Genomic DNA, 17551 nt, shown 5'->3' on the forward strand with positions numbered 1-17551 from the left:
ACCTGGGACCCTGGAGATGTGAAGCAACAGTGCTAACCAATGTTCTGCATCAGCTCCAATCACTCCATCTTTCCTCATCTAATTCTACCAGCAAAGCATTGATTCCCTTCTCCCTCATATGCTTATCTAGCCTTCCCTTCAATCAGGAGCATCAGCCTGCTCCTTGTAGCCTCATCTCCACTCCACTCCACTCTGAAAGTAGGCAGTTTGCACATTCTCACCAGCCTCTGGGTGAAGTGGCTTACCCTGGATTGCCTATTTGATGCACAAACAGGGAACCTATCAAAGCCTGGGATGGAAACCCATCTTGGTTTTCTGGAGGTGACACCCCCCTCCCCAATGCATTGCCAGTCAACAATGGGCTCCAGATGGCATTTCTGGAGTGGAGGAGTGAGATTGAGTGTGCAAACTCGTGCTGAGTAAGCAATAATTCAAACTTGGGGGGGGGGGGGGGGGGGAGAGATAAGCTGGCTTCCAGTCGTTTCCATGGAGAGTTGTCAGTTTTGTGTTGGCTGGTGTGGACTCTGCCTTCTTCCCTCCCTCTCTCTCACTCAGGAGGAGGAGTGAGTGGAAATGCAGCCACTGGGAGGCGGCTGGATGAAAGCAGCGGGACCAGGCTTTCACGCTGGCGGCGCTGGCTTCAGGGCGAAGCGGCAGCCCTGTTCCCCTGCGGTTAGCGGGCACATTACTCACTCCCGCAATCCGGGACGGTGGCTTCGGACAGGCGCTATTCCCTGGAGACCGGTAAGTGAGGCGCAGTCTCTCCCACCAAGCCCCCGTCCTCCCCCCTACTCCGAGGAACCATTGACCTGTCCTGACTATAAAGGGTCAGCGGTAGGAGCCGGACGGCGCTATCCCAGGAGGGGTGTGAAGGTGAAGAAAAGGGTAAGCACCTCGCCAAAGTTCACTCAAAAGTTTCACCGCTGAGGGCTATAACTTTCTGAGGAAAAGTTGTGTTTTTTCAACCTGAAAGCACTTCAAATCGATTGTAAATTAATCGAGTTCTGCCGGACGATTTGGCTAGTAGCTGTAAGGACATGGTTTATTCTTGCTAGTTTTTGTGTGTGTGTGTGTGTGTGTGTGTGTTAACTTGGTGGTTGGGATTCTTTTGCTTTTTTTTGCTAGCCAGGTCGGTTGCAGCATCGTTAAAAGTTGTGTTTGCATTCACTAGTGACGATTTTACCCTGCTGCCTAGCAACCAGAGGAACCCCCCCCCCCATCACTGCTGTTGTCTGGGGTGCTTTGGTACCAAGGAAAGTAAAATGCTGGAAGGGAGACTGATTTAACACACAACCTCCCAAATGTATGACTATTGCTGCGCAGGGTGGCACAGTGCCAGAGACCCCAGCTCAATTCCGACCTTGGGTAACTGTCTGTGTGGAGGTTGCACACTCCCCATGACTGCGTGGGTTTCCTCCGGGTGCTGCCACGGTCCAAAGACATGGGGCGCAATTCTCCCATCGGGAGACTAAGTCCCGGCGCCGGAGTGAAAACCGGAGTGTTTCACTCCGGCGTCGGAGGCCGTTCCCAGCCACCTATTCTCCCGCCCCCGGGGGGCTAGGAGCGGCGCCACGTCATTTACGCGCGCCGGGCCTTGGCGCCGCGTAAATGACGCACCGGTGCCGTGTAAATGACATTGCATGCGCGCCCTCCCCACGGCCCCCCCCCCCCGCAAAAGATGGCGGATTGATCTTGCGGGGCAGCGGAGGAAAGGAGGTCCTCCTTCAGAGAGGCCAGCCCGCCGATTGGTGGGCACCGATCGCGGGCCAGACCCCTATTGAGCCCCCCCCCGGTGCAGAAACCCCCTCGCCCCCCCCCACAGGCCGCCCCCCCCCCCCCAGCATTCCCGCGCTGTTCCCGCCGTCAGCGACCAGGTGTGGATGGCACCGGCGGGAACCTGTCGTGTTGGGAAGGCTGCTCGGCCCATCTGGGCCAGAGGATCGCCGCTCGCCCATTACCAACAGCAAGCGGCGATTCTCCCAGCGGCCAGCTGTGATTTGCGCCGCGCCGGTTTGGGGGTGGGAGAATCGCGTGCGGGCGTTGGGACGGCGTGGCGGGACTCGCACGGCACCCGGACGATTATCCCACCTGGGGGTGGGGGGGGGGGAGAATTCCGCCCATGCAAGTGAGTTGGACAGGTGGGGTTACGAGGATAGGGTGGGGGCATGGGTCTAGATGGGGGTGTTGTTTCAGAGGGCCGGTTCTGACTCGATGGGCCGAATGGCAATCTGCTGCACTGTAGCAATTCAATCTTGTTAATAACATTCAGAGTTGTTGAAGCGTTCAGTGGCAGAACTGAAGTATTTTCCAATCAAGGTGGTTCAAATGGTCGTTAATGCAATTATGGCACTGTGCTTATTATGGAAGCAGTTTATGTCATTAGCTTTGCGTAGCTGACTCGCAAATAGCGAAACAAATGCCATCATGGTATGGGAGCCCATTGTCAGCTGTCCCTCGATTCAAAGATCGTGAGTTTCTGCCATGGGTTTACATGTGATTAATCTTGATTAATAAATTGATCAGGGGTTATGGGAAGAAGGTAGGGGAATGGGGATGAGAAACATATCAGCCATGATTGAATGGCGGAGTAGGCCCGATGGGCCGAATGGCCTAATTATGCTCCTATATCTTGTGGTCTAACAGGTTGATTCTTGACCCAGAAAACTTTGGGCACATGGAGTTGGGAGTTCCATGAAATGGGATCCAGAGTGCGGGATTTGCTTCCTTTTCTTTCCTTCTCTCCCAATGCTCTACCTCACCCATAAGACATTGTGATTCAAAGAGCAATGCAGCTTGACGGGCAAGTTGTCACCACTTTAAACGATTGGTAGAAAGATCGTCCCAATCGTTTTCCTCAATGCTGTCGCACTCCGGGGAGGTTTTTATCACCGCTGCCACACTTCAAGGTGAACTTCAGAGTGTCTTCTTTGCCCGCCCTTAGGACTTTTGCATTTTCAGAGTTGTGGAAACAGAACATGGCAGGCAAGATGCTTTTCGGCCACCCATCCAAGTTGATATTGCAGCGGATTACGCCTGAATCCGTATGGGGCCGGCTTCAAGAAGGACACTAGCTCTTGTTTGACGGTTATCCCATTTGAATCTAGCGGTTGCGGCAGATGGAATTCCTTTGGCGGTGGTGTCACTGCTCCATGTCTTACGACAGGAGCATGGCGACCATGGCTGCTTTTGTGCACCAGGAGATCCTTGTTGTCAAACACTCACTGCCATAGTTCTGGTGCAGCTCGTCTGGTGTTGAATCACGTCGCCAATGGTGGCCTGATTTGGGGAGTGCTCAACATATTCCAGAATCTCTCCTTCAACATATGGGAGATTGGCAACATTCAAGGACAGGTCGAGTTTCTTGTTCATAGAATTGTGGTGATCAAGAATTCCTTGTGTTGCCATCTTCGTAGAGACCGATCACTTTTTTAAAAAATTGATTCATAGAAACATAGAAAATAGGAGCAGGTGTAGGCCATTGGACCCTCTGAGCCTGTTTTGCCATTCAATATGATTTTGTTTCTTTTTACAGAATGTGGGCTGGCTAAGCTAGCATTTGTTATCCACCCCTAATTGTCTTTGAGAAGGTGGTGATGAACTGCCTTTCTGAACTACTGCAGACCATGTGGTATAGTTACAGCCACGGTGTTATTAGGGAGGGAGTTCCAGGATTTTGATCCAGTGACAGTGAAGTAATAGTGATATATTTCCAAGTTAGGATGGTGAGTGACTGGGCAGCACGGTGGCGCAGTGGTTAGCATTGCTGCCTCACAGCGCAGAGGTCCCAGGTTCGATCTTGGCTCTGGGTCACTGTCCGTGTGGAGTTTGCACATTCTCCCCGTGTTTGCGTGGGTTTCGCCCCCATAACCAAAAGTGTGCAAGTTGGTAGATTGGCCACACTAAATTGCCCTTTAATTCGAAAAAAAGCATTGGGTACTCTAAATTTATTTTTTAAAAGGATGGTGAGTGACTTGGAGCAAAGGTTCCAGGTGTTGGTGTTCCCATGTATCTGCCCATGTACCTGCTGTCCTTGTCCTTCTAGGTGGTAGTGGTCGTGGGTTTGCAAGGTACTGCCGAAGGAGCCTTGGTGAGTTCCTGCATTGCATCTTGCAGATGATGCACACTGCTGCAACTGTGCTTCGGTGGTGGAGGGAGTGAATGTTTGTGGAAGGGGTGCCATTCAAGTAGACTGCTTTATCCTGGATGATGTCAAACCTCTTGAGTGTTGATGGAGCTGCACTCATCCAGGAATTGGCAAGTATTCCATTACACTCTTGACTTGTGCTTGCAGACAGGCTTTAGGGAATCTGGAGATGAGTTGCTTGCCACAGGATTCCTAACCTCCGATCTGCTTTTATAGCCACAGTATTTAAATGGCGAGTCCAGTTAAGGTTCTGGTCAATGGTAACCCCCCAGAATGTGATATAGCTGATCATCCAACTCTTGTTCCCGCTTTCTCCCCATATTCTTTGTTGCCTTTAGCCACAAGAGCTATATCTAACTCCTTCTTAAAAACAAACAAAGTCCCAATTGGGTGCGTATAGTGGGGTCTCTTGTGCTGAGAACAACCCTGCTATTGTAGGGGCTGGTTTAGCTCACTGGGCTAGACAACTGGTTTGTGATGCAGAACAAGGCCAGCAGTGCGGGTTCAATTCCCATTCCAGCTTACCCGAACAGGTGCCGGAATGTGGCGCCTTTTCACAGTAACTTCATACTTGTGACAATAAAAGATTATTATTATTATCAAATGAGACTCTTTCGATTTTCTTTTTACTTGGCGAAGAATGCCTTGCTGAGGCCACACCCCTCACCATTTTTAAATGCCGTCCCGATCTCTCGGGCATCCCACCGTGGCCTCCAGACCCCTCACTTCCCCAACTTCTATCTCCAGGGGCCCTTGAGCCCCAGTCATCCTACGGCTTAAGGGCAGAACACTCCCGGGCCCAATCCCTCGCACCTTGGCAGTGCCACCCAGGAACCCTGCCACTGCCAGGGTGGCACTGGCAGGGTGCCCATGTGGCAGTGCCAAGATGCCAGGCTGGCAGTGCCAGGGTGCCAGCAGGAGTGCCACCTTGCCCAGAGCCCAACCACCCGAAGGCCTCCGATGGCCTGGGATATCCCCAGATGCCGTTATGCCTAGTCCATGTTTGTGTCGACTAGTGCTGAACAATGCCGTAGCGAAGTCCCCCAGCAGTGGGTGTTAGTTCGTAGGGCCTTGGGAAAATTGGGCGCAGCCATTGAATATGTTTATCTGGATCTCACCCAGTGAGGGCTAGATCCAGAGATCACGACATCTTATGAGATCACGTTAGATCTTCAAGGTGTTCCAAGTGTCGCAAACCTCACAAGATGCCTCTCATAAGATTTATTGACCTTGTTGCGTCACCGAGTCGGGCGTGACAAGGCCATTTAATTGTTCCCACAATGTTTTGGCCTCAACTGCTTCTTGTGGTATTGAATTCCACAGGCTTACCAGTTACTGAGGTTTACAGCATAACAACACTGTACATTAAAAAAACATTTTGTGATTTTTCAGAGACTGGGTGCGATTCTCTCGAAAGGGAACAAAGTCCCCTAGCGAGGGGACTCGCAATGCCGAGAAACACATGGCTATTCAACTTGACCTGTGTTGAATAAAGGGCCTGAATCGGGAACACGTAGTTAAGGCCGCACATAACCCTATTTTGTACAGTGGGGTGCTGCGCACGCCAGAACTCCCCAGTGTAGTAAAAGATCAGGACCGCCATCAGTAAATGGCATCCCGATCTCCTAGGCCCCCAAAATAATCCCCAACCTCCTCCCCCCCCCCCCCCCCCCGAACGCACTATTGGAGGGTGGGTGTTTGTCCCCACACCCTCCAACATCCATGCCAGGCACCCCAACACGATTGCACGTGCGCAAAAATTTCCAGCTTGACAATGCCAACCTGGTAGTACCCATGCCAGCTGGCAGTGCCACCCGGGCACCTTGGCAGTGCCAAGCCAGAGACTGTTGCCATTGTCTCTGAGGTTTCAAACAAGTTTGCATGTCATAATAGTCAGCATATTGTTGGCTATATTTGATTTTTTCTCTCCACCACATATCCTTTACCTTCCAGAATTATATTTGGGGGCAACAGCTGTGAGCTATTCAAATGCTGCCTCCTCGATCTGCAAACGGCCTGATTTTGAACCAGATTATCACACGTTTCAGCGACTTTGAACCAGTCCTGCTGATGATGATGCTTGAACCCAATGACCTGGCCACAGCAGTCCCAATACAACTGACCTTTACTTGATCCCAGGGTTCAGAATTGAGTTGGATGTGTGAAGATTTTCCAGATCAGCTGCGAGCTGCATGTGGACTTTTGGGCCTTGCGATGTCTTGGTGCTAGGTCGATGTTCATTACCGATGAATCTCATTACTGATGAATCTGTGTTCTGTCCAGCAACAATAAATCGAGTGATACAGAAGTGACTTGGATCTTGGAACCAAACAATGACATCCATAGGGTGTGAATGTTTTGATCTGGGATGCCTCCATGTATGGTTTTGTATTTGGCTTTCTGACATTTGTCTATAATGAGACCATGCTGTTACCATCCCAGTTGATGATACACCTGGAGGTGAAAATCTCAGAATGGAATCTCAGCAGAATTTTTGGTTCCTGAGACTAAGTGTGTGACAGCAAAACTGGCGGCGCACCTGGGCCAAATCAACAACTGTTGAGGGGCTAGCACTGGTGCCATGTGGAACATAATCGATTCCAATGAAAAACAGTGCTGGATTTGCCAGATTCGCGATCGACATTCAGGAGGCTGACAAGCTGCAGCCATATATGCACACTTCACTCTCCACACACACCATCCCAGCCAACAAGATGGCAGCAAAGAGAGCGGCCCCCTGTTTCACGGGCTCCAAGCTCGAGACCCTGATTGATGTGGTAGAGGAGAGGCGGGTGCCCATGTACCCCTGCCCGGGAAGAAGTCTACCAGCCGCCACCATTCGCCATGTCTGAGCGCAGGTGGCAGAGGCTGTAAGTGCGATGAGTATTGCCATCTGGGCCGGCCAGCAATACAGAAGGAAACTGCATTACCTCCGGGTGGCCAGGGTGAGTAGGCAGCACTGTGCCCCTGGCACCAACTCCTGTTCCACTCACCCATAATGGGCTCGAGGAAAGGGCAGTTGCCGGGATTGAGATCGGCGTCGGGTGAGGAAGTGAGTTGCGGTTTCCCGTGACACCTGTGTCAATCCTCCCTCCCAACACCACCCTCTTCTCCGCCACCCCAGGGATTTGATGGTACCGTGTGATGGAATGGGCAGCTCGTATGCAGTGATCACCCAGTTAATGGTGGGAGGTGCTACCATGGGCAGGAGTCAGTCGTTGTCAAACAGTGCGGAGCACCAGAGCTCATCGCAAAGCGGGATGTCATCATCCTCCATCCCATAGACCAGACCCGCTGTTATTGCCACCCAGAGCGGCACTCTATAGTGCGGCAGGTAGGTATCATGGATGGGGTTGCAGGCGGTGGTTGAGGGGGTGGGGGGGGGGGAGGAGCCAGGGGTCGGGTTGGATAGTGGGTGTGGGGGTGAGCTGCGGTGTCCATCACCCTGGCCAGTCCCCCTCACCCTTCCGAGTCGGTGAACCTGGAGGCGATCAGAGCGTCCTGTGCTTATTGGCCGTGGTGCACATGTTGTGTGGCCCTATGTCCTGCCAATCCCCCCCTCCCCCGCATCCTCCTCATTGGATGAGGACTGGTGTTCATCCTCCTCCAGCATTTTACCCCTCTGCTGTGCAATGTTGTGGAGGACACAGCAGGCCGCCATGATGCAGGCGACCCTCCCAGTGCTTTACTGAAGGCCCTCCAGAGCGGTCCAGGCACCTGACCATACCTTCAGAAGGCCGAAGCACCGCTCTATTACACCCCTGGTCGCTGCATGAGCATTGTTGTAGCAGGTCTCCACATCGGTCTGTGGCCTCCGGATCGGCGTCATCAGCCATGATCGCAGTGGATAACCCCTGTCGCCCAGGAACCAACCTGCCAGTCAGCGGGGAGCAACTCAAAGAGGCCAGAAATCGTCGAGTGTGCCAGGATGAAGGTGTCATGCACACTGCCCGGCTATCTGGCTCAGACATGCATGATGCGTATCTCATGGTCAAACACCAGCTGCACGTTCATTAAGTGGAACCCCTTTTGATTTGTGTAGCTTGTAGGGCGACATGCATGATGTCAATCATCCCCTGGACCAGGGGCATTTCGGCAATTGACGATGAAACCCATTGCCCAGGCATCCTGGTGGGCTCGGTCCACCTCAAAATGGTTCCGTGTGATGGAATGGGCAGCTCGTATGCAGTGATCACCCAGTTAATGGTGGGAGGTGCTACCACGGGCAAGGGTCAGACGTTGTCAAACAGTGCGGAGCACCAGAGCTCATCGCAAAGCGGGATGTCATCATCCTCCATCCCATAGACCAAACCCGCTGTTACTGCCACCCAGAGCCGCAAATAGAGCCTCCGTGATGGACATACCTGTGCACCGAGCTCTATGGGATCCCGGACAGGTCCCCACTCTGCGCCTGGATGGACCCCATGGCGTAAAGGTTCAGGGCAACTGTCACCTTGACGGCCACTGGGAGCAGGTGCCCTCCCCCTAATCCCCCGTGGTGCCAGATGCGCCATGATCTGGCAGATATGTCGCACTGTCTCCCTGCTCAGCTAGTCTTCAACGGCATGCCCGGTCTGGCAGGTCCTCAAATGACAGACACTGCTGATACACATAAGGCCTCATGCGGCGCCTCCTTTGCACGCCCTCCACCTCCTCTGTCTGTTGGGTAGCCGGCTCGGCTGCCTCTGTTCCTCTGGAGAACGCTCCGCTAGTGCAGCTTTCTCCTCCTCTAGTAGCTCCAGCTCGTACAACCTCAGTGCATTCCCCACGGCTGCGGCGACTGGAAGGCCACCATTGCTGGTTGTATTCCAATACCCTTTGTCTGCAGGGGTGAAAGGCCGACATCATAGATCATAGAATTTACAGTGCAGACGGAGGCCATTCGGCCCATCGAGTCTGCACCGGCTCTTGGAAAGAGCACCCTACCCTATCCCCATAACCCAGTAACCCCACCCAACACTAAGGGCAATTTTGGACACTAAGGCCAATTTATCATGGCCAATCCACCTAACCTGCACATCTTTGGACTGTGGAAGGAAACCGGAGCACCCGGAGGAAACCCACGCACACACTGGGAGGATGTGCAGACTCCGCACAGACAGTGACCCAAGCCGGAATCGAACCTGGGACCCTGGAGCTGTGAAGCAATTGTGCTATCCACAATGCTACCGTGCTGCCCCCGGTGACATGTTAGCATGTTGCATACCCCTGTGGCCAACCAGGTCCAACGGGTTGGTACTGCGGACACCGTGGGGGCCTCTGGCCCTGCCACCCATCCCACGTGCCGGGGCACTGTTGGCTGGCACTGCCCATACCAGCGGAAAGCTCCGTGGCCCCCTTCTGGCGATGCCCTGTAGTGGCTACTGTAGGCGTGTTGCCCCGCCGGCGGGCGGCGGCCGGTTGCGGGTGGCTGGTATGGCGGAGGGCGAGATGGAGAGTGGGGCCTAGGGTTCAGGGGTGGTGGGTGGAGATTGGGGGCTTGGATGGTAGGCTGGGGTGGGGGGTGGAAGGTGGGGTGCGGGGGGACCCACACGGCATGCTGCAGACGGCACGCTGCAGAGCCAGGGGCCAAGGCGGGTGTTCAGTGGGATGCCGAGCAAGCTGGCTGCCTTGCGGGTCGTGGCAATGGTGGTCCATGCCTGGATACCGTCTGAGTCCCCTGGGGGGGGAGAGGTCACCCCGGTACCACAGTCAGCCCGACCAGTGTCAGGACCGGCAGCCCACGGTCACGCCTCTCTGTTTCCTACCTCCTCTCTATCTCCCTCCTCAGCCACGATTTTTAAAAGCAGACGTGAACCTCGCCGTGGGGAATGCCCCGCCCCCTCCCCTCCCCACCCCCCCGCCCCCCGCCTCCAGTGGAGGTGGAAGATCGCGGAAGTGCGGAGAATACTGGGTCAGGCCCTCTAATGATAATGCCAACAGCGTTTACTGTACATGCGGAGTGGAATACATTGTCGATGCACTGGTGAATTGCGATCTGGCGTGGAACGGGTACCTGCTACGATTTCAGTATTAGAACCGATTCTCCACCCAATCGTCTTTCCTGACATTTGCCGCCCACTTTTACTTAATAAAAACAAGGAGAAAGAGTCACAGGACCACTAATTTAGCGTTAACAATTTTTAAAAAAAAGTATTAATCATGAAATGCTATAATATAACCTTTACTCCCCCCTTATCTTAACAAATACACACAAATTTTAGAGTAACGCAGATTACAAAGAACATCTCAAGCTCATTCGTCTCAGTAACACAAAATCCCTTTGAACATACAAGCTGGCCGCAGTAAAATACGCACATTCCACTCTGAACCCAAGTTAGTGTCTGGATTTCCCCTCCGAATCCCCCCAGATGATTGACATGTGAGTTTCCAAACTCCATTTCCAAAAACATGCTTTAAAATCTTCCTTCTCAACAAGGCTTTCCATGAGTGATTTGCATTCCTACTCGGGTCCAGCTTTTCCAAATGGCTCTTAAACAAAGCTTCTGCTCCACTTGTAACATTGGACCCAGTATCCAGGTTTTACATCACCCTGTTTAAGATTCTTTTGTCCTGGTTGCTGTACAAACTACTCACAAATGCTTTCTGTCTCGATTTCCGAATTCTATTAAATTTGCATCAAACTTTTGGTTTGCCTCTGAAGTCCGCTTTCCCACTTTGAATCTGGTTACTGCAGTTGTCTCTTATTTACTCTTCCTTGACCTCTTCGGAACAATACGTTGGTCTCTGTTCTCTCAACTTCAGTCATCTAAGATCCTGGGCAGTGTGAACCAGGGAGCTGAAGTGTTAGGACCTGGGGCTGAATTCTCCGCTCTGCCACGCCACATTTCTGCCCCGACCCGCCGGCGGGATTCTCCGTTACGCCGGCTGGTCAATGGGGTTTCCCACTGTGGGGCAACCCAACGCCGTCGGGACACCCACGGGCGCCGGCAAAACGGAGAATCCCACCGGCGGACCGCACTGTGTGACATGTTTAAAGGTCAGCCGGTTGGTGGGATCTGTAACCTTGATATCCAGAAGAAGCTTCAGATTGAGACCACTATTACGTTGGAAAAAGTGACCAAGATAGTTTCGACGACAGTCTACACCTGTAAAGGTTCCACTGAGTTCATAAGCATGGACGAAGGGTGGGTTAACCAAATGTGTGGCGGTATGGGCAGGAGATCAACAGGCACAGTGCAGAACCGGACACGGTCCTCGGTGCCGGACCGGAACCCAAGGAGTGGCAAGGGTGTCAACCCAAGTCCAAAGCGGACTGCTATCGTGGCAGGGTAGACCATCCCCAGGAGATCTCTCATGGTCGGGAGTTTGTGTGATTCCAATGCAATCGAAGAGGGCACATCAAGCACGTTGCCGTGCGAGGCAAAGCATGACAATGCAAAAAGAAAGATAACCGCAGCAGTCTACAGTGCCACTGGGTATCGTGGAGAAACGCTCTGAAGGAGAGCAAGTAATGTATCGATTAACTGCAGTTCAATTGCATAAGACCGCTCCGAAAGAAATTGTCTTAAGGGTAAATAGTAAAACCTGTAAAATGGATGTTGACTGTAGTGGGTGAGCAGACTTTGCAATATCTTCATGCTGGAACCCAATCTTTGAGCTTGAAGAGTTCTACAGCCAAACTTTCAACAATCACCGGAAAAATTTTGAAGATCTTTGAAACAGCCAGTGGCATACAGAGGGCAGGAGGCCAACCTGCCTTTGGTTGTCGTGGAACGACATAGACCCAGTCTATTGGGAAGAGACTAGTTACAGAAGATTAGGCTCAACTGGCTGAAAACCTTCAAAATATCCAACTGTCCCCCAAGATGTCTTAAGAAGGTATGAAGATTCCGTCCACAAGGAACTGGGCCAGATTAAGGGCATAAAAAACAAGATACCTGTCGATCTGGATAAATTCTTCGGAGCTAGGCAGTTTCCATATGCATTGTATCAGAAAGTTGAAGCAAAGCTAGAGAGATTGAAAGAGCTGGGTATAATCAAGTTGGTTCAGTTTTCAGAGCGGGTGGCGCCGATCTAGTCCCTGTCCTTAAACCTGATCATTCGGATTCGTGAGGGCTAGATGCTGATCCGCAGGGATCAGTTCTGGGTCCTCTGCTGTTTGTGATTTTCATTAATGACTTGGATGAGGGAGTTGAAGGGTGGGTCAGTAAATTTGCAGACGATACGAAGATTGGTGGAGTTGTGGATAGTAAGGAGGGCTGTTGTCGGCTGCAAAGAGACATAGATAGGATGCAGAGCTGGGCTGAGAAGTGGCAGATGGAGTTTAACCCTGAAAAGTGTGAGGTTGTCCATTTTGGAAGGACAAATATGAATGCGGAATACAGGGTTAACGGTAGAGTTCTTGGCACTGTGGAGGAGCAGAGAGATCTTGGGGTCTATGTTCATACATCTTTGAAAGTTGCCACTCAAGTGGATAGAGCTGTGAAGAAGGCCTATGGTGTGCTCGCGTTCATTAACAGAGGGATTGAATTTAAGAGCCGTGAGGTGATGATGCAGCTGTACAAAACTTTGGTAAGGCCACATTTGGAGTACTGTGTACAGTTCTGGTCGCCTCATTTTAGGAAGGATGTGGAAGCTCTGGAAAAGGTGCAAAGAAGATTTACCAGGATGTTGCCTGGAATGGAGAGTAGGTCTTACGAGGAAAGGTTGAGGGTGCTAGGCCTTTTCTCATTAGAGCGGAGAAGGATGAGGGGCGACTTGATACAGGTTTATAAGATGATCAGGGGAATATATAGAGTAGACAGTCAGAGACTTTTTCCCCAGGTGGAACACACCATTACAAGGGGACATAAATTTAAGGTGAAAGGTGGAAGATATAGGAGGGATATCAGAGGTAGGTTCTTTACCCAGAGAGTAGTGGGGGCATGGAATGCACTGCCTGTGGAAGTAGTTGAGTCGGAAACATTAGGGGCCTTCAAGCAGCTGTTGGATAGGTACATGGATTACGGGAAAATGATATAGTGTAGATTTATTTGTTCTTAAGGGCAGCACGGTAGCATTGTGGATAGCACAATTGCTTCACAGATCCATGGTCCCAGGTTCGATTCCGGCTTGGGTCATTGTCTGTGCGGAGTCTGCACGTCCTCCCCGTGTCTGCGTGGGTTTCCTCCGGGTGCTCCGGTTTCCTCCCACAGTCCAAAGATGTGCGGGTTAGATGAATTGGCCAATGATAAATTGCCCTTAATGTCCAAATTGCCCTTGGTGTTGGGTGGAGGTGTTGAGTTTGGGTAGGGTGCTCTTTCCAAGAGCTGGTGCAGACTCGGGGGGCCGAATGGCCTCCTTCTGCACTGTAAATTCAATGATAATCTATGATTAATCTAGGACAAAGGTTCGGCACAACATCGTGGGCCGAAGGGCCTGTTCTGTGCTGTATTTTCTATGTTCTATGTTCTATGTTCTATAAATCAGGCTGCCCAGGTGAATCCGTAACTGATTTTCCCAAATCAAGGACTTCTATGCCAAGTTGCGGCGGGCGTTACCTATTCAAAATTGGACTTCAGTCAGGCCTACCTGCAACTAGAGTTAGATGAGGGGCCAGATTCTCCGTCCCACCACACCTATTTTCTGGTGCGGCGCGCTGCCAGCAACGGGATTCTCCATCCCAACAGCCGGCCAATGGGGTTTCCCATTGTTGCCACTCCCATGCCGTCAGAAAATCCGCGGGCGTGAGCGCGCTGCCGGCGTAACGGAGGATCCCGCCGGCAGATAATCAAGTTCACTGCAATCAATATACATACAGGGCTCTTCCACTGTAGCTGACTGTCGTTCTGCATTGCTCTAGCCTGCACTTCCTTCTGGCGCACAAAGAAAAATCTCTTCCAGGGATTTCCAATGGTGACAGTTTATCTTGATGTCATGCTAGTCACCGGTACTACACCAGAAGAACACCATCACCAGCCTAAAGGAGGCATCAGAGGTTTGTTGTGCAGGTGGAAAATGTACTTTTCAAACCTCAACCACCGAGGATTTTGAATTGATGCAATAGGTTTGCACTCATTGGAAGATAAGGTCAAAGCATTACGAGACGTCCCTGCACCCAAAAAATGTCAGCGAGCTTAAATCCTTTATTTAGTACCGTCAATTATTATGGAAGATTTATTTTGAATTTAGCCACAACATTGGAACCATTCCACCCAGTGGTTTAGCACAGGGCTAAATCGCTGGCATTGAAAGCAGACCAAGGCAGGCCAGCAGCACGGTTCAATTCTCATACCAGCCTCCCCGAACAGGTGCCGGAATGTGGCGACTAGGGGCTTTTCACAGTAACTTCATTTGAAGCCTACTTGTGACAATAAGCGATTTTCATTTCATTTTTTTCATTTCAGCTATTCAGGAAGAATCAGCGGTGACAATGAAAAGAGCACCAAGAGGAAACCTTTTGAGTCATGAAGCAAGCTTCCGGTATGGGGACAGTTTCATCCCACAAAATGGGGGATTGTTCGGAGTGCCCTATCACATTTCCGCAAGGGCCCTTTCAGAAACAGAACAAAACTATGCCCAGATTTAGAGGGAGGGCTTAGTGGTTATATACAGTGTGAAGAAATTCCACCAGTATGTGTACGGTCAACGCTTCGACATAGTGACTTGCCGCAAGCCATTAATGGACCCTTTAAGGGAAGATAAGCCCAAGCTGCCCATAGCCTCGGCAAGGGTGCCACATTGGGCCTTGCTGTTAGCTGTCTACAACTCTGCTTTCCAACACCGGCCTGGGTCGCAAATTGCTAATGCAAATGTATTAAAGTCGCCTGCCCCTACCCAAGAGCATACCACCGCCACCTGTACCCCAGGAGATCATTCCAGCTTTAAACTTCCTAGAAACCCTGCCGTTGTCCGCGGGACACATCTACAGCTGGACCCAAAGAGACTCTAATCTTTCAAAAGTCAAACGAATGATCTGGCTGGCGTAATGAGAAATCTGGACAGCTGAGGCCCTATTTGACTCATCAGGACGAATTGACATGTGAATTCCTACCCAGGGAAGACAAAATGAAGATGCTGGCGCGCAGCTACATCTGGTGGTCAAGCATAGATAAAGCCATTGAAGAGCTAATACAATAGTGCCACCCTTGCCTAATGCAGCAATCATTGCCTTCTGCCACCCTTCACCCTTGGCAATGGCGCGGTTGCCCGTAGTCCGGTCCATGGTGACTATGCTTGTCCGTTTTATGGGCAAGGTGTTTTTGGTGATGGTGCATGCCCACTCTAAGCGGCTATCGGTTCAAGTGATTGGGATGGTAGATACCTTGCGCTGAGTGTTTGCCATTCATGGGCTTCTCTAATCAATTGTCTCGGACAATGGCACCTCCTTTGTCGCCGATTGATTTCCAGGTTTTTGTGTGTATGAGTAAATGGCATATCGAACACAAGGACAGTCCCCTACTACCCAATATCAAACGGTCTGGCTGAGAAAGCCTTTCTAACTTTCAAGAATGTCATGAAAAAGCAGTCTGATAAACCACTTCACCAGCAGTTGGCTAATTTTGTGGTATTGTACACTCAACCTTTCTTTCAAGCTCGGGGGTCACACCAGCTGAGCTGCCCGCAGCCCAATGGCTAGCGAACAAGATTGGATCTTGGGTTTCCAAATTTGGTAAGGAGGGTGGAGGCAAGCCAGGCCTCCCAGAAGTGTCAGCAGCCAGAACAGAGGGACAACAGGCTTTTCTGGGTAGGAGACCTGATTTTGATCTGTCATTTTGATTCGGGCCATTCTTGGTTAAAAGGACAGGTTACGGCCCAGTTAGGGCCAGTGTCTTATGTGGTCAATATTAACGGGAAAACCGTCAGAAAGCGTGCCAACCACTTGAGTCGAAGGATGGCGACCCCCAACTTGGAGTTGAGAAGTCTAATTTGCATTGTGAACACTTCTGTAACTCTGTCCAGGCAAGGGGGTGACCAGGGATTCCTGATTCTGCTCAACCAGCTGTGCCTGTTGAGGCAGTGAGTGAGGCCAGTTCACCTGTCGTTAAGTTGGTACCTCCAGAGGTGGCACTGACTGTTAAAATTTGTAACTTCTGTCCATAGCTTTTGGGCTAGCTGCAACAAGGGACCTAAGGGAGGAGGGATGGGGTGGCGCGCGGCTTCTTTAAAGGGATGGCTTCCACAGACCTCGGGCTGGATTCTCTGCCCTGCTGCACCACATTTCGGCCCCAACCCGCCGGTGGGATTCTCGGTTACGCCGGCCTTTCAATAGGGTTTCCCATTGAGGGGCAGCCCAATGCATCGGGGAAACCCCCGAGCGCCTGCAAAACGGGAATCACGCCGGCGGAGAATCACGCCCACCATGTTCGTCGTTCGGCTTGGAGCCAATCATGTGGGCGCGTGCAAACCCCAGCCAGTAGGGAGTTTGGCCGGGCCCTGGGAGCAGGGCTCCGGGCAGTGTGGACCAGGGAGCAAAAGAATTAAGATCTGTTGTATAGTGTTCTGTTCGTGTTAGTTAACTGCCTTTGCCCTTCATTTATATAACCTCTTTTTTGTTCACTGCTGGATGCTTCCAGTGTTTGACTCGAGCAACCACCATGCCAGTGGACTGGCCTGCTTTGTGTTGGATAGTGTGAAGCATCTTGTATTATTGGAGCTGCACTCATGCAAGCAAGTGGAGAATATTACGTTACACTCCTGACCTGTGCCTTGCAGATGGTGGACAAACTTTGGGGAGTCTGGAAGTGAGTTGCCACAGAATTCCCAGCTGTAAACATGCAGTATAATTTGGATAATTGTGAGGTTATTCACTTTGGAAGCAAAAACAGGAAGGCAGATTACTAAATGAATGGTTGTAAATTGGGAGAAGGGAGTGTGCAGCGAGACCTGAGTGTCCTTGTGCATCAGTCGCTGAAGGTAAGCATGCAGGTGCAGCAGGTGGTAAAGAAGGCTAATGGTATGTTGGCCTTCATTGCAAGAGGTTTCGAATATAGAAGCAGGGATGTGTTGCTACAATTATACAGGGCCTTGGTGAGGCCACACCCAGAGTATTGTGTACAGTTTTGGTCCCCTTTTCTGAGGAACAAAGTTCTTGCTCTCGAGGGAGTGCAGTGAAGGTTTACCAGACTGATTCCAGGGATGGCGGGACTGTCATCTGAGGAGAGATTGACTAGGTTGGGATTGTTCTCGCTGGAGTTCAGAAGCATGAGGGGGGATCTCATAAAGACTTACAACATTTTAATGGGACTAGACAGGGTAGATGCAGGGAAGATGTTACCAATGATGGGTGTGTCCAGAACCAGAGGTCACAGTCTGAGGATTCGGGGTAAACCATTTCGGACAGATATCAGGAGACATTTCTTCACCCAAAGAGTGATGAGCCTGTGGAATTCATTACCACAGGAAGTAGTTGATGCTAAAACATTGAATACATTCAAGAGACGGAAAGATATAGCACGTGGGGAGAATGTATCTATGCTCTTGTTG

The 17551-nt window shown here is 51.2% G+C and overlaps 1 protein-coding gene across 2 annotated transcripts in view; it reads left to right on the top strand.

Moving 5' to 3' along the window:
• The first annotated feature begins 538 nt into the window (after positions 1–538).
• LOC140426159 (uncharacterized) overlaps positions 539–17551 on the top strand; it is a 102253-nt gene continuing 85240 nt past the window's right edge. The window contains exon 1 of one of the 2 annotated variants that reach the window (XM_072510589.1): positions 539–885. In XM_072510589.1, the coding sequence (XP_072366690.1) occupies positions 574–885 (312 nt within the window). In that variant the 5' untranslated portion in view covers positions 539–573. The remainder of the gene's footprint in view (positions 886–17551) is intronic. The other variant, XM_072510590.1, reaches the window with a different exon arrangement.

The sequence above is a fragment of the Scyliorhinus torazame genome, chromosome 7, assembly GCF_047496885.1.
Source record: "Scyliorhinus torazame isolate Kashiwa2021f chromosome 7, sScyTor2.1, whole genome shotgun sequence".
NCBI lineage: Eukaryota > Metazoa > Chordata > Chondrichthyes > Carcharhiniformes > Scyliorhinidae > Scyliorhinus > Scyliorhinus torazame.